General features: G+C 42.5%; 1 protein-coding gene across 1 annotated transcript; it reads right to left on the reverse strand.

Annotated features, from left to right (window-relative positions):
- Positions 1-700: 700 nt before the first annotated feature.
- Positions 701-2937, reverse strand: LOC125443434 (protocadherin alpha-3-like). The gene has a single exon (XM_048515553.1). It carries the CDS (start codon positions 2828-2830, stop codon positions 701-703), a length of 2130 nt encoding a protein of 709 aa, XP_048371510.1. The 5' UTR covers positions 2831-2937.
- Positions 2938-16302: the final 13365 nt, after the last annotated feature.

A 16302-nucleotide genomic window follows, 5' to 3' on the forward strand; every position in this document is an offset into this window, starting at 1 on the left:
CTTTCTTACACAAAAAAACCCCTTTAAACCTTCTACCTTCTACTTGAAAAGCTATACTTATACAAAGCACAAGGCACTTAATATATTTTTCTCAGAACATTTTATCAGTTTTAAAGAAGAATTAGATCTGGAAATTATTTAATAATGTTCAAAAATAATTGCCAAAAAAGTTGCATCCTTGAATTACTTTTTAATATACGAAACCACATGCCGCATTTTTTTAAATGGTGTGAGATGCATTGACTTTGCGTCCAAGCACAAATTACGGTCAATTTCCTTTGCAATAGGAGGTGTAAAAGTGGATTTTGAGTGATTTTTTTAAAAAAAGGTATCCGATCAAGACCTCAGTTTTCTTCCATCGGATAATTCATTCCCTAAATGTAGTTTTAAGGTGGGGATACATTTTAGGCACAAATACATTTTATACAAGTACAGAAAACTAAAGACTCACCTGCCCAGCAGAATTTAGGACCAATTCCCTCCCGTTCTCTGCCAAGACTGGAATGTTGGGGCTGAAGACCATGAGGTCACTTTTGGCTCCAGCCTCCCCATTCACGCCGGCCAAGATGTGGCTGTGCCGATTGGAATACGACCAGCTGCCCACTTCACTGGCACACACCAGTGTGGCCGTGCCAGGGCCATACATCATTGCCTCCTTCTCCTGCTAAGCTCTACTGGCACTTCGCAGGAGACCAATGCATTACCGCGAAAGGATCACCAGAAGGAACAAGCTGGACACGGAGCAGATGGCGATGATCAGGTAGAGATTGGCTGTATCTGCCAGGGGCTTTCTGCTCCCTCCCATCCTAGAGAGGTGGGCATCACTCTGGACAGCCTGGGCACTGGCCACCAATGACACACTGAACGTGGCTGTGGTTGACAGTGCTGGGTTGCCATGATCCTTCACTAGAACCAGCAGACTCTGGATGATGTTGCCCTCTGACTCCTCCAGAGCACGCGTGGTACTGATCTCACCACTGTAGAGCCCCACCCGCCATGGGCCACTGGATGCATCAAACAACTCATATCGAAGCCAGGCATTGTAGCCTGAGTCACCATCCAGAGCATGGATCTTGCCCACCAAGTGTCCAGCTGCAACAGGAACTTTCACCTGAATGGGGGTATCCTCTGCTAGGCCAGACACTGCAGGTGCGTTGTCATTCTCGTCCAACACAAACACTTGCACGGTCACATTGCCACACAAGGAGGGCAGCCCAGCATCCTTGGCCCTCACCTGGAACTCCAGCAGCTTCATCTCCTCGTAATCCAAGGGCTGCAGGGCATACAGCTTCCCACTCTCCGAATGCACCGAGATGTAGCTCGACAGTGGCCAGAGCTTCTCATCCAGCCAGTAGCTGACCAAGGCGTTCTCGGCCACATCTGGGTCTGAGGCAGACACTGTGAAGATGTGAGCTCCAGGGGGGTTGTTCTCCCTCACAAAGACTGTGTAGGAGGGCTGTGCAAAGGTGGGGGCGTTGTCGTTCACGTCACTGATTGGAACTACCACGCTGCTGCTGGCTGTCAGTGGGGGGTCCCCCTGGTCTTGGGCTATCAACACCAAACTATACTCGGCCACCTGCTCCCGGTCCAGTGGCTCAGCCAGTACGAGTGAGTAGTAATTCTTGAAGGTGGACGTCAGCTTGAAGGGGAGCCCAGAGGGCCACAGTGAGCAGGTCACTTGCCCATTAGCCCCAGAGTCCCTGTCTGAGATGCTGATGAGGGCCACCACTGTCCCCGGGGAAGAGTTCTCAGGCACCGGGACTGACAGGGATGACACTGTAACTTCCGGCGCATTGTCATTCACATCCAAAACTTCAATCAGAACTTTGCAGTGTCCTTTTATTGGTGGGAGGCCTTTGTCTGTTGCTTCTATTCCAATTTCAGCTGATGTAATACTTTCAAAGTCAAGTTCCCCATTTAATCTGATTTGTCCAGTTTTTGGATCTAAACTAATCAGTTCACCAACATTTTGTGGATTTACAGTTCGCATTGAGTACATAATATCTTTGTTAATTCCTTCATCAAGATCAGTTGCATTGAGACTAACAATTAATGTTCCTACTGTTGCATTTTCTAAAAGTTTTATTTTGTATACAGACTGATTAAAGACCGGTCCATTGTCATTTGCATCCAACACGTTGATCACTATATGAACAGTGCCTGTTTGCTGTGGTTTGCCACCATCAGTGGCTGTTAGTAATAAATTATGCATATGAGTTAATTCTCTATCAAGAGGTTTCTTTAACACAAGAACTAAAGACTCACCGTGTTCATCATTGTTTTGAAAATCCAAGGTGAAGTGTTCATTTGGACTGATTTTGTAGCTGACGTGAGAGTTTGAACCAACGTCATCATCGGAAGCTCCCTCTAGTGGGAAGGATGAGCCCGGAGATACAGATTCTGCAATAACTAGGGTTTGCTCAGCTGCCGGGAATACAGGTGCATTGTCATTTATGTCCTTGATCTCCACTTCCACATGGAAGACTCTCAGGGGATTTTCCAAGATCACTTCCAGGTTAATGGTGCATACCGGCATCTTGGTGCATAGCTCCTCCCGGTCTATCCGGGAATTCACAAATAAAATCCCATTCTGTAGGTTCACCTCCAAGTAGTCTCTGCGGCCTTGGGACACCATCCGGAACATCCGGGGCATGAGGTCGCCCACCTCCAGACCCAGGTCCTGGGCAATGTGGCCGACGAAGGTGCCATGCTGGGATTCTTCTGCAACAGAATAATGGAGCTGCCCCCTGCCCATTTCACAAGCCGTGTGGAGGAGAATCAGCCGCAGCAGCCAGGATCTCACCAGGGAGCATTGGTGCAAAACAACCATAGCAACGGTAGGTGATGTTCCTGGCTTTCCAAATCACATCTGCTCTCCAAAGGTGCCATTAAATGGTGAGAGATGTTGCAGTATCCGTTCCATCTTTCCCAGAGAGGCTCTTGTTCTTACGGTGTGGCTGGGAGGGGCTTTGATCTTTGTCAGAAAGAGCATTTCGATTTTCAGTGGGCAGCGACATCTTGTGACAATTGCTATAAATGCTACACAAATTTGTATTTTCGAGTTGCTGTGTCTTGTAGATTATTCGTTCAAAATTAATATGTTGCTTCCCAATATTTTCTAGCATTACTCCTTGCAAAGTTCGTCTGGAAGTTTTAGATTACTGATTTGAAAACAGCATAGCCCTAATCAACAACTCAGCCAGAGTATAAACTGATTTAAACTGGTCCCAAATGAACTTAGGTTGGAGCTATCAAGTCAAAGTATTTAAATGTTCTTGGCATTGCATAGATGTACCATGCAATCTAGAACTTCCCACTAAGAACATCTCTAATATCTCTAATAATAACATGAACAATCATGTCTTGGAGCAAGTAAGCCAATTCAGATACTTAGGGCTCCTATTCGGCTCCAATCCATCTTGGGCCCCCCATTGTAGATTAGTGGAGAACAAAGGTAAGGTGAATGCTGCTGCAATTCTTCGATTTTTCTACTCTAAAGGGCATCAGTTTGTTCCCGCTGCACTGAGAATTTTTAATGCTAACATCACTCCTCAGTTACTATGTGGAGCTCTAATATGGATCAACCAAGTTAAGCCATCCTTCGAGTCTGTACAGTCATATTTCTTAACAAAGAATTCTGGGGTCGCCAAAGTGTGTCTCATATGTAGAGAAACTGGGCAAATATCTTTCCCTCCACTGTATAATAACAAAGTGACCAACTGGGCATTACTTCAAGCTGACAGCCAAAGGTCAGGACCTTATGCTGGTGGAGTGGACACCCATGTTGATGCAAGTGTGCTCTGTTTCCAAGACATCATTGCGCCCCCCCCCCCTCAGATTGGGCTGCAAGCTATTGGGCTGCAAGTTTTTGGGCTGCAAGAGCAGCAGTGGCGTAGTGGCTAAGAGCAGGTGCACTGAGGGGGGAAGGGCAAGGAGATTGTAAGCCCCTTTGAGTTTCCTATAGGAAAGGGAGGATATAAATCCAAACTCCTCCTCCTCCTCCTCCTCCTCCTCTTCTTCTTCTTCTTCTCCTTCTCCTCCTTCTCCTTCTCCTCCTTCTCCTCCTCCTCCTCCTCCTCCTCCTCCTCCTCTGTTATGAGGCATTAAAATTCTCTTTTTAGTATGGATAAGTTTTTGTGGGCCCAAGGACTGTGGAAGATCAAAGGAAGCATTTACTATTTACTGCTGCAATTAACAGAGCAAAGTATTTTCTAGAATCCCATCTGAAGCGCATCTGGACCTCCCAAATTGACTCCTGGATGTTGTCCTGTAAGGGAGAAACGATCAAGGCCTAATTTACAGAAGGCTCGGAACTGGTCTGTTGAACAGAAAATAACATGGCAGCCACCTGCATTCACTCTGCAACCCCGGGCAAACAACAATAAATGCTTTCTGATGGAAAATGGGAACATTCTCAACTTCTTCTTTTTTTACTGTAGACAGGGCTGGCTCAACCCATTTTCTCATCCCAGGTGTTGGATTCAGGCAGAAGCAGGAACAGTTCAGAGAGAGATGATCTCCCTCCGGTCCCATGATGGCTAGTTCCAGGACAGGTTTCATCCCATTTGGGACCCAGGTGCAGAGGTGGGATCCAGCAGGTCCTCACCAGTTCCCAAGAGCGGGTTACTAATTATTTGTGTGTGCCGAGATGGGGTTACTAGTTGGGTCTGCTTTTCCGTTAGAAATTCCATTAGGTCCAAAAATCATCAAGTCCTGTTGTTTCCTATGTGGCTGGTTTGCGAAGGTAGAAAACGGGATAATTCTCCCTGTTGGGCTGTTTTAAAAACATGTTTAAGAAATATGGTAAAGTTCCTTGTTTAAGGAAAGTAGCCTTCTTTGGATTTCTAGAAACAAACTTAAGTATTTGAAAGTATTAAGTATTTGACAGGCAGTCAGTTAGAGGAGAAGTAGTTGTTTCTGTTGGCAGCAGACGATAGGACCTGCTATAATGAGTTTAAATTATGGACAGAAAGATACCAGCTGGAAATTAGGAACTTTTTTTTTACAGTAAGAGTTTTTTACAGTAACAGAGAAATTATTAATGCCCTGCCCCCGGAATGCCCGGCCACGCCCCTGTCGTGCCCCGCCCAGCCCCATTGGCGCTACGCCACTGTTTGAATCCCACCGTCATGGGAACCTGTTACTAAAATTTTTGGATGCCACCACTGCCCAGGTGGCAGCAGCGCAGGTCTGTTTGGAGATGATAAATGGCACAAGCTACACTGGCTGGCTGCTCCTCTGCCAACGTGGTCCTCCAAGCAGCTCCCTGTATTGCTTGGATACTGAACCACCCCAGCGTAGATGTCACCTATAAAGTGATTTTCCCATGTTATGTATGCATTCATCTGTTCTTGGTTGTTTCCGTATCTAGCTATTGTTGCTATTTGATACTTTTTATATTTTATTGTTGGTGATCTCTAATAATAAAACTGCTCCATTAACTCTGTCATACAAAACCGGAGCTTTCCCTTCCTCTTTTTAATAAACTGATTAACCTATTCAATGCTATTCATCCTTTATTTCTGCAATCCTTGACCAGAACATAAAATACCAACATAAGAAGAAGAAGAAGAGTTTGGATTTATATCCCCCCTTTCTCTCCTGCAGGAGACTCAAATGGGCTTACAATCTCCTTGCCCTTCCCCCCTCACAACAAACACCCTGTGAGGTAGGTGGGGCTGAGAGAGCTCCGAGAAGCTGTGACTAGCCCAAGGTCACCCAGCTGGCGTGTGTGGGAGTGCACAGGCTAATCTGAATTCCCCAGATAAGCCTCCACAGCTCAGGCGGCAGAGCTGGGAATCAAACCCGGTTCCTCCAGGTTAGATACACGAGCTCTTAGCCTCCTACGCCACTGCTGCTCCTTTAAAATGAAATAGCACAAAATAAATATTAAATGGATACAACAATTTACACAATAGGTTAACATTTATATCAAAATGTGTATCATAAATAATACATTTAAAATGTAATCAACCGGTGCAAATTCTTACTTCTCTATAAATCACTGACCAATGGTTTCCTAACTTTGCTCACTATCCATCCAAATTTAGCTGCATTGTAAGCGATCTCCTGGTTTGTTCCATTTAACACAATCGAAAGGATAATCTTTCCTTTCTCTTCCTGGGAAGTGGGATATAATAGCAACAACAACAAATTCTTTATTGCAGTCAAAGAACAGCACATAATAATACAAAGGGGAGGTTCCTATGTTCCAGCAGCGATCTCCTGGTTTGTTCCATTTAACACAATCGAAAGGATAATCTTTCCTTTCTCTTCCTGGGAAGTGGGATATAATAGCAACAACAACAAATTCTTTATTGCAGTCAAAGACCAGCACATAATAATACAAAGGGGAGGTTCCTATGTTCCAGCAGCCCTGAAACTGTTTAAAGCAAAAACAACGCCACAACTAATCTATGGATCCTTTTTAGGATCTTCCTCCTCCTCTTTTGCTCCATTAGAAAGAGTGCAATCCAAGTTTTTAAGATCATTAGTTCAGGTTCCAAAAAATGTTTCCAACTCATGGATTAGGCTTGAAACCGGGATGTTAAAAGTTGAAGCTCTAATCAGCCTATCATCAATCAAAAAATGGCTTGGCTGCATTCATAACCCACAAGGCCTTCTCCCATTGGTCCTGAAGGATAATTTTCAGTCCAGCTGGCATAAGAAAGTCCAAACCACCATACAACAGATGGGACTCTCCATACAAGCTCTAATAGCCATGGGAGCTGATAGGGCCCGTATACAGGTCAAGCAGAGAATTTTTGATATTGAGACAAACAGATCTCCTAAAGACACCTAAGTACATTGCACCGGAACACCTAAGATGGCAAGTGACTACAGCACCATATCTGTTTTTCCTTGAAAACGGTAACACAAGAAGAGCTTTCTCATTGGCCAGATGTAATTCTCTTCCCTCCTCGCTGTTAGAGGGGAAATACAAGAAAATCCCTTATGAAAAGAGGCTCTGCCCCTGCCCTCTAGGCGAAATAGAAACATTAGAACACATGCTATTTAGATGTCCCACTTTTCAAAAGCCCCGAAAGGAAATCCTCAGCCCAGCCATGAGAGGTCTAATAGGCCTAAACTACAAAGATGCACTGGCCTACATACTGACAGGTAGGGACCAGAAAATTACACAGGCAACGGCCCGTTTTTGTTCTTTAATTTGCAAATACAAAAAGAGACATCTACCGACTGAATAGTTTAGGGAGGGAAAGACTGAATAAATTGCGATCCTTAGAAGATATGGTCGGAGGCTGGAGTTTTTTAGTAATGTCACTGTAGGTTTTAGCAAGACTGCACAGGCACTTTACAAGTGTAGTTATATTAACTTTTTAATCTTTTGTCATAATCAAATGTATTTTACCTACTACTTGCTTTTTCGCGAGCTGACCTTTTAGTATACAGTCACCAACTGTATATAAGTGCACTTCTCAGTTTGTATTATTATGTGCTGGTCTTTGACTGCAATAAAGAATTTGTTGTTGTTGTTGTAGCAGTAAAAAGACCTTCCCTTACCAGACTGTAATTTTTACAGTCAAACAAGACATGCTCTCGAGTCTCAATGACCACACCACACAAACAAATACATTCTATTATTTGTTCTTACTATATCTTATACTTACCGTATATACTCGTGTATAAGTCAACCCACATATAAGTCAAGGCACCTAATTTTACCACAAAAAACGGGGAAAACTTATTGACTCGCATATAAGTCGAGGGTGGGAAATGCAGCAGCTACTGGTAAATTTCAAAAATAAAAATAGATATCAATAAAATTACATTAATTGAGGCATCAGTAGGTTAAATGTTTTTGAATATTTATTTCAAAGAAAAACAGTAAACTAGCTCTGTAAGTGGAAAAGAGGGTCAACAAGAACAATATGGTCTCAACAATAACTTTTAAAGTAGAAAAAAACTTAGCTTTTTTGTAAGGAAGGGTTTTAAACAATGGATCTTACAATAAAAACTGGAATGAACATGCCTGTTCAATGTGACTCAAAACTACCCTGCTTTTTAAAAGAATAGTTCATTATTTTTAGTGTACACATTTTTAAAATTGCACATGGCAGGTGTCATTTTAGAAGGGACATTCACACAGCCTGTTCACACGCAGAAGGAGGAATGGCTTTCATAAGGTGGTATCTGTGGCAACTACTCATGGTTAAAACAACATGGAAGCAAAGGATTCTATAATATTTGCAAAACTGTTTAAATGCACACACCGGCTCAGACTATTGCATCTGTCTCTTAATATTCAGAATACCTTGTAGAACTTGACAGCCTTTTTGCCAACCCTCTTAACAATTCTACCAACTAAATGGGCACACGGCTATCTCCTTGGCTCAACTCCCTTCGTTGACGTAGAAACTCCATGCAAGCTTACTTGTGGAGTAAGTCGTGAGTTCAGCAGGGTTTCTAAGTAAGCCTGTACGGAATCTAGTACCAGTAAAGGGGGCGACACCCCGAACATTTTAAAGAGAGCTCGAGACACTCTAACCCCCACGCAGAATTAAGATCTAGAAGTTAACTCTGGGTGAAATGCTATGATCTTTTCAAAAGCAAAAAATAAATGTTTATTATTATTCACATATTGGTCCTTTTAACCAGTACCTTTGATTGTTTTCTTCCCCGTGGCTTTAAACACTATCTTCCTTCTGAGGATCGTAAAACTAGACATACCCAAAACACAGCCTAGGCCAATCACAGAGATGACAAATCCCTCTCCCTTACAGGCAGTCGAAGCCATGCAATCCAGGAAATGATGGAACACTAACAGAGCACAGGTGCAAAGGAGGAGGAGTTTCCAATGATATCATCCAGATTCTAGGCCATTCATATGCATAAGCCAAGCCACTGACCATCTGGTGTGGAACCCACTCTTGCCTTTCCATATATTCCCAGGGCTGCAACAATGATATTGACCAAGAACTGATGTAACAGCAGACCTCAGAATCACAATCATATAAACATATAAACACATCCACAACTGCCCTTCCTTAGATTTTGCTTCACTCTACTGTCCAGAACATATGAAGATAAAGGATGCTACCGGCACATTATCAAAAGACACAATTCTTCTGCGCTTACATTTCATCATGCCCATTTAATAAGCTCACCAAACTTAGCTATGAGGCGACACTTCAAAATGATACATCCCATTCAGCATTTTATAGCAACATTGTTCCAATGAATTTCCAATCAATTTTATTACAATCCAAGATCAGCCACCACAAACAAAAACAATATACCGGTATGTTACAAATAATTACCAAACATAAGTCAATAAAATATTCATCCATATAAAATATACATGAAAATGATAAAATTGTTACTAATGAGCCACTTTCTTTAACCTTACTTTGCATGCTGAAGTGTAAAATTTTAGTCTCTGGTTTTATTGTGCTCTATCTATGTTTTGTTGTTCACCGCCCTGAGCCCTCCAGGGAAGGGCAGTATATAAATGAATGAATGAATGAACGAACAAACCAACGGACGGACGGACGGACGGACGGACAGATAGATAGAATTTTGCTCCCTTATACGATGTTTCATTATTCCATCTCGAATGATGCTTCAGTATACCTATACCAGGTTTTATTGTTTAAAATGTTTTTACTGTTTTAAAATGTGTTGTCTTCCACCCTGAGTCCTACAGGGGAGATGTGGGATATCGTAAACCACAAATAGCAACAATAATAGTTCAGAAACACTTTTAAAATATCCTGGAGAAAGTGAATGCGGGAAAAGTTATTTTTCAAGTGTCACCCTGATAATGTGAGTACTGAAGGGTACGGCAGAGGTGAATGTTCTTGCAATTAATTGGTGACCCTGATTTATGGTGACCCTCTTGCGTTCTCCAGGCAAGAGACATTTGGAGGTGGTTTGCCACTGGCTACCTCTGAGCTGACGTTTGGTGATGTTCCATACAAATACTAATCAGGACCAACCCTGATTAGCTTCTGAGATCTGATGAGACCAGGCTAGCCAGGGATATTCAGGTCAGGGCTAGTGTAGTATACACATACCACCCTGAGCCCTAAGGGAAGGGCGGGGTAGTAGTAGTAGTAGTAGTAGTAGTAGTAGTAGTAGTAGTAGTAGTAGTAGTAGTAGTAGAAGAAGAAGAACAACAACAACAACAACAACAACAAGAAGATGAAGATGAAGATGAAGATGAAGAAGAAAAAGAAGCATTTATTGTCATTGTGCACGCACAACGATATTCACAAGCATTCCCCGATGCACACTATTTCAGATCTCACACCCCATCCTCACATTCCCCTTCCTCCACCCATTCCTACACAGCCCCAAACACATCAACACGAAACCATGGAGTTCAGCATAGTCACAGCTCTAGCACAGAAGCTATCTCTAAGCCTATTTGTCCTTGTTTTTATCATCCTATATCGTCTGCCAGATGGTAACAGTTCAAAAAGAGAGTATGCCGGATGAGACGGGTCCATCAGAATATTCTGAAGTTTCTTCAGGCAGCGGGAATTATAAAGTTATAAAGTATAAGTTATAAAGTATAAATTATAAATGCAATAAATAAATAAATACAATAAAACAGAAATCACCACCCTGGTCATTATGATTTTGTATTTATTTTTAGGCCCTTTCCGCACAGGCGGAAAAGAGAGCCCCAGGGACGCTAAAAACAGCGTCCCCAGGGAGGGGCTCACACGGCCGCACAGCAGTGGCCTCACAACCCCCGAGTGGCGCAAAGACGCTGCTTCCGAACCTTGCTCCCTGAGCGAGGTTTTTCAGAAGCAGTGTCTCCCAACTGCTGCCGTGCGAACAGCAGCGGCTGAAAGGCGCCATTTCCCCCCCTTCCCCAAATGCCTTACCGTCCCCTCCAGCCTTCTGGTGCATCGCACAGGTCAGGGGACACACACACCCTGCTCTGCGACTCCAGAGCTGTCGCACAGGGCAGGGGGGCGTGTCCCCTGGCCTGTGCAACGCGCCAGAAGGCCGGAGGGGATGGTAAGGCGTTCGGGGGACGACGCATCCTCTGCGCAGGCTGCACTATCTTCCCCACCCCTACCGGGACCATCCGTGCGAACAGTTCCTGGGGTGTGTGTCGGCTTTGTTATGCCGACGCACCCCTGCAGAATGGCCGTGCGGAAACGGCCTTAGAAACAGGAAATAAACCATTTAATTCACCATTATTCTATTGTTCTCCAGACAGGTTGGTAGAAAATAGAGAGCTTTGATGCCTTCTGCTTGAGATTCTTTCACACTGCTTTACAAAGTCATGGAATCATAGAACTGTAGAGTTGTCAGGGGCCTTACAGGCCATCTAGTTCAACCACCTGCTCAGTGCAGGGTCAGTCAAAAGCATCCCTTCCAACTACTGCTTGAAGACTGCCAGAGAGGGGGACTTCATCACATCTCTTGGCAGCTGATTACTGAACAACATTTTTTGGGGAAAAAGATTTCAACATTAGCACTCTAAGCTGACAGTATTTATAGTATCTCGTTTTTCTCCGGCCAATCAGGGCTGGCCAGGGCTTAACTCTTTCAGGGCGGCTCCACCCTGTAACCTGAATGCGAGTATAAATGCGTGCGTCACAATCACAACAATTGAAGACGGTTTCAAAGTGTTTCAGCCAAAGATTTGTTTTTAAGGAAATTCATTTACTTTCTGAGGTCAAAACAAAAGCGTTTGGGGGTAAAAGCAATGTAGGGGCTCCATGGAGGAAACTTTTTATTTCCTGCCTTGCCTCATTTCAGTGGGCATTTTAAATAGGCATCACTGCCTTACATTCTAGTTCTTCCTCCCATTACCAGCATGACTCATCAAAGGACACACAGCTCACAGAGGATTCTTCCAAAGTGAGCTCAGCTTGTAAAACAATTAAGATAAAAACCCAGTTCATAAAAAAGTTAAAACAAGAACAATTCTTAACTATATACTTCTACAACAAAATTTTAAGAATTGATAAATTAAGTGGAACTGACTAAATAAAACCCAGGTTGAGACCAGCTCGTGGCTCATAAAACCCTTAAAATACTTTCGATAGAAGCTCAACTTGTTAAATAAGGCAAGTAGAGCGAAGTTATATAACTATGCAATTACAAACAGTCAATAAAAAAAAGATCTTAATGTAGCTAAATGCAGGGACCAATACTATAACCATGGAGAAAGGAAATCATTCATGCTGCTAACCTGGCCATTTTGCCCTGTCTCTCATTCTATTACCGTTACTATTAATCTTTTTCTTTTTCAGCCAAGATGCAGAATTAGCCCACAAGAATACTCATTATTTTTGTCTTTTTCCCTGTCATGAAGATATTATGCATTTTGTTCATGCACCGCTGAGCCTTTTCAGGAAGTACTTAGGAAGAAAACTGGACGTTCGTTCAAAGTGTTTCCTCCTCAACACCCACTCCTTAAGTGCTCTCCTTGTCAGCTGGCTTACACCCACAGCTCTTCCCAAAGGCCGCCAACACTTGCTCCTGCCTGAACATCTGCCCCGACAAACCCGGGGACCCCATCACAGGGTCACAGTCCTGGGATGATTATGTGGAGTTTTAATCCCTCTAGGAACTGGTCCCGCCCAAACACATCCATCACTTAATCTTTTAGTACTGGATGATTCACTTGCAAAGACTTCTAACAGAAGAAGTGTTAGGGAGTTATTTCCAGGAATAGAAGTCTCAGTCAGCGAACCAGACCTGTGAGGGCTATTCGCTTTAATGTAAACTCTCATGTAATGACATATATGTGACTCAGAAGGGCGAACAAAGTTCAAAAGCCCTTGTTGGCCCTTTTAAAAAAAAAAGAATAACTTTAAAAATGAATAACTAATTAAAATGAAATAAACTTGCTGGAGCATAGCACAATAACTCATCCTATGATATTTATACCAAGAAGTTCAGTACAGAAGCGATACAATTACCCAGAAAACTTGCAGATTACTGAAAAATTACTTCACAGGAGTAGAACCATTCAAATAATGTCTTTTCCTTAACATACAACATACTCCTACATGGTAATAATGCTTTGTGGAAAAGAATTGCAAAAGGCTTGCAAAGGGAACAAGAATTGTTTCTGGAATTGACAGGCGATGCCAAACCAAAGCCACCTAAATGTACACTCTTGAGCTGCTTTGCTTTCTCTATGCAGGCAGGGAAAGATCACACATTACCTGCTCTTTAAAACTGTAGGGGCTTGTCCAATCCATAGCATAGCCGAGTTGGGAGGGAGAAAGCAGTCAGTAAAGAAACTTTGTCCCCAAAGGAATGCATACTTTCTACAGGGCAGATCAAAGGGCATACCATATATACTAGAGTATAAGTCAGCGAATATAAGTCAAGGCACTAGATTTTACCACAATAAACTGGGAAAACTTATTGCCTCAAGTATAAGTCTAGGGTGGAAAATGCAGCAGCTACTGGTAAATTTCAAAATAAAATAGATACCAATAAAATTCATGGAGGTATCTCACTTTGGTTGTATAAGAAAAGTAGACTAAAATGCCGGTCTTCATGATCCAGAGGATGAACAGGATGAGCAAGAAAGGGAACTCCTTGCTGGCTGCTTCATGCCAAAAGACTGTGAGTACCCACAAGGTCTCCCTCAAAAATGGCTCACTAGAATTTTGAAAATGTCATGAAAACAAGGCAGTTTTAAAGGAAGCTTAGATACTGTTTGCTAGCACCACCTTGTGAACAGAGATGCAGCTTTTTATCCTTACATCTTCAGGGACATATTTATTCAAAGGTAAAGTTTAGCCATTAGGAAGATCTACAGTGTCTCTTTGTCTCTATCACCACTTTACTTCACAAAGTAGCACAGAGAATACATTTTCTGTCATAGAGCTGTAAAGACCCTCTCTTTTCAGCTTAATTTGTACGGCTTTACTAGTGACAAATTTTACTAGATTTAGTAACAAAATCTTGACACATTTGCAGTCTTTAAATGGTCTCTGCCGCCTTGGGACACCATCCGGAACATCCGGGGCATGAGGTCGCCCACCTCCAGCCCCAGGTCCTGGGCAATGTGGCCTATGAAGGTGCCATGCTGGGATTCTTCTGCAACAGAATAATGGAGCTGCCCCCTGCCCATTTCACAAGCCGTGTGGAGGAGAATCAGCCGCAGCAGCCAGGATCTCACCAGGGAGCATCGGTGCAAAACAACCATAGCAACGGTAGGTGATATTCCTGGCTTTCCAAATCACATCCACTCTCCAAAGGTGCCATTAAACGGGGAGAGATGTTGCAGTATCCATTCTATCTTCGTCAGACAGGCTCTTGTTCTTACGGTGTGGCTGGGAGGGGCTCTGATCTTTGTCAGAAAGAGCACTTTGATTTTCAGTGGGCAGCGACATCTTGTGACAATTGGTATAAATGCTATTCAGATTTTCTGATTTGCTTCGCAGTTGTATTCTGGAATTTACCTATAGCTCCGTTATATTACTTTCTAGAATTGTTCCATGCAATGTTAATTTAGAGGTCTTAGATCAGTAATTTGGAACAATCACAAAGCTAATCAACATATCAAAACAGATTTAGAAATGAATTTTTACTGGCCCCAAACTAATTTGATAAAAGTAGTTCGGCTTCTATAGAGTTGAAGATTCGAGCTATCAGTTCGAAAGGTTTTGTATTTTCTTAGTATTGCAGTGATGAGCCACGCATTCTTGACGTTTCCACTTAGAACATCTTTAATATTTCCTTCCTCCCTGTGTAGTAACAAGGGTCCAAGTGGGTATTACTTCTGGTCAACAGCCCAAAGGAAAGGGCCATCAACCCCACCAGACTGAATTCTCTATTAACCCATGTTTATGTTTGTACATTTTAATGCTGAATTTTAATTAATATAATTTATCATTTAATTAATAGCATCTATATAATATCTAACTAAGTTTGCAAAATAGAAAAAATATATAATTATATAATTATAAGGGTTTTATGGAATATTATAGGCAGTGGTGGGATCCAAAAATTTTAATAACAGGTTCCGATGGTGGTGGGATTCAAACAGTGGCGCCGCCGCACACACGCACGTCCAATCCCTATTGGGCAGGGAGGTTGCTTTAGTAACCCCTTCTCAGCACTCAGAAAAAATTAGTAACCACTTCTAGAGAAGTGGTGAGAACTGGTTGGATCCCACCTCTGATTATAGGTGTTCTTATATAATATAATTTAATATGTAGTTTTTCTATTTTGTATAGTTTTTCTATTTTGCAAGCTATCTTGGACAGTTCCCTATAGAGGTGGCATGAGAATTTCCTAAATAAATAAATAAATAACATATACCCACATTACAGAGGCTAAATTCATAGTCTTCAATCAGAGTACAAATGGCTTGCCTACCAGGTAAGGAGTTCTAAAGGTGTCTAGCTTAGGCTCTTTCCGCACATGCAGAATAATGTACTTTCAAACTGCTTTCAGTGCTCTTTGAAGCTGTGCAGAATAGTAAAATCCACTTGTAAACTTGTAATCCACTTGTTGTGAAAGTGGTTTGAAAACGCATTATTTTGCGTGTGCGGAAGGGGCCAAACTCTCTGTCAGAAGGGGTGATTGCCAGGATTTCTAGTTATTTGGTGTTTGAGAACCAAATATGGCAGTCAGACCCACAACAAAACCTGTACTCCAAATTTTTGAACAAAGAAATGGGTGACAGGCGAAGCTGGCTGTAGAAATCCGCATTTCCAGAGGAAGGAGGCACCATTGTTATTATTTATTTATTTGTTTGTTTGTTTGTTTATTCAATGTGTTGGACCGCCCTACCCCCCGAAGGGCTCAGATAGACTTAAATGTGTTTAACTCTTGGCATTGCTAGGCCAGGTGACTTACTGCAGTTTTTAAATTTCACTTATCTCCTTGCTAGAAGGCTTTAAAATTCTCATTTTAGTACTGGGAAATTTCTGTCGGACCAAAGACTCTGGAAGCCCAAGGGAGGAATTTACTATTTATGTTATAATTAGCAAACAGTTTTCAGGAATCCCACCTAAAGCACATCTGGCTGTTTGGTGGGAGCAAGGAGGTGAAGGACTTTCCACACTATCTGCTGGGATGCTCCAGTGATAATAGTACAAGGAATATAAATTATATAAATTAAGGCTCATTTCACACAGGGCTCAGAATTGGTCGACTGTATAGAAAATAACATGGCTCTTCGCCGATCTTCACTCTGTCACCTGGGCTATGCAAACACAGTGTGAATAGCAATAAATACTTTCTGATGGAAATTGGGTCATTAAAAAAAAATTTTACTCTAGACCAGGGGTGGCGAACCTATGGCACTCCAGATGTTCATGGACTACAATTCCCATCAGCCCATGCTGG

Source organism: Sphaerodactylus townsendi, linkage group LG14 (assembly GCF_021028975.2).
Source record: "Sphaerodactylus townsendi isolate TG3544 linkage group LG14, MPM_Stown_v2.3, whole genome shotgun sequence".
Taxonomy (NCBI): Eukaryota; Metazoa; Chordata; class Lepidosauria; order Squamata; family Sphaerodactylidae; genus Sphaerodactylus; species Sphaerodactylus townsendi.

Bases quoted from the DNA above. Each gene is read 5' to 3' on its own strand.
- LOC125443434 (XM_048515553.1), bottom strand. From the start codon at position 2,830: ATGGTTGTTTTGCACCAATGCTCCCTGGTGAGATCCTGGCTGCTGCGG.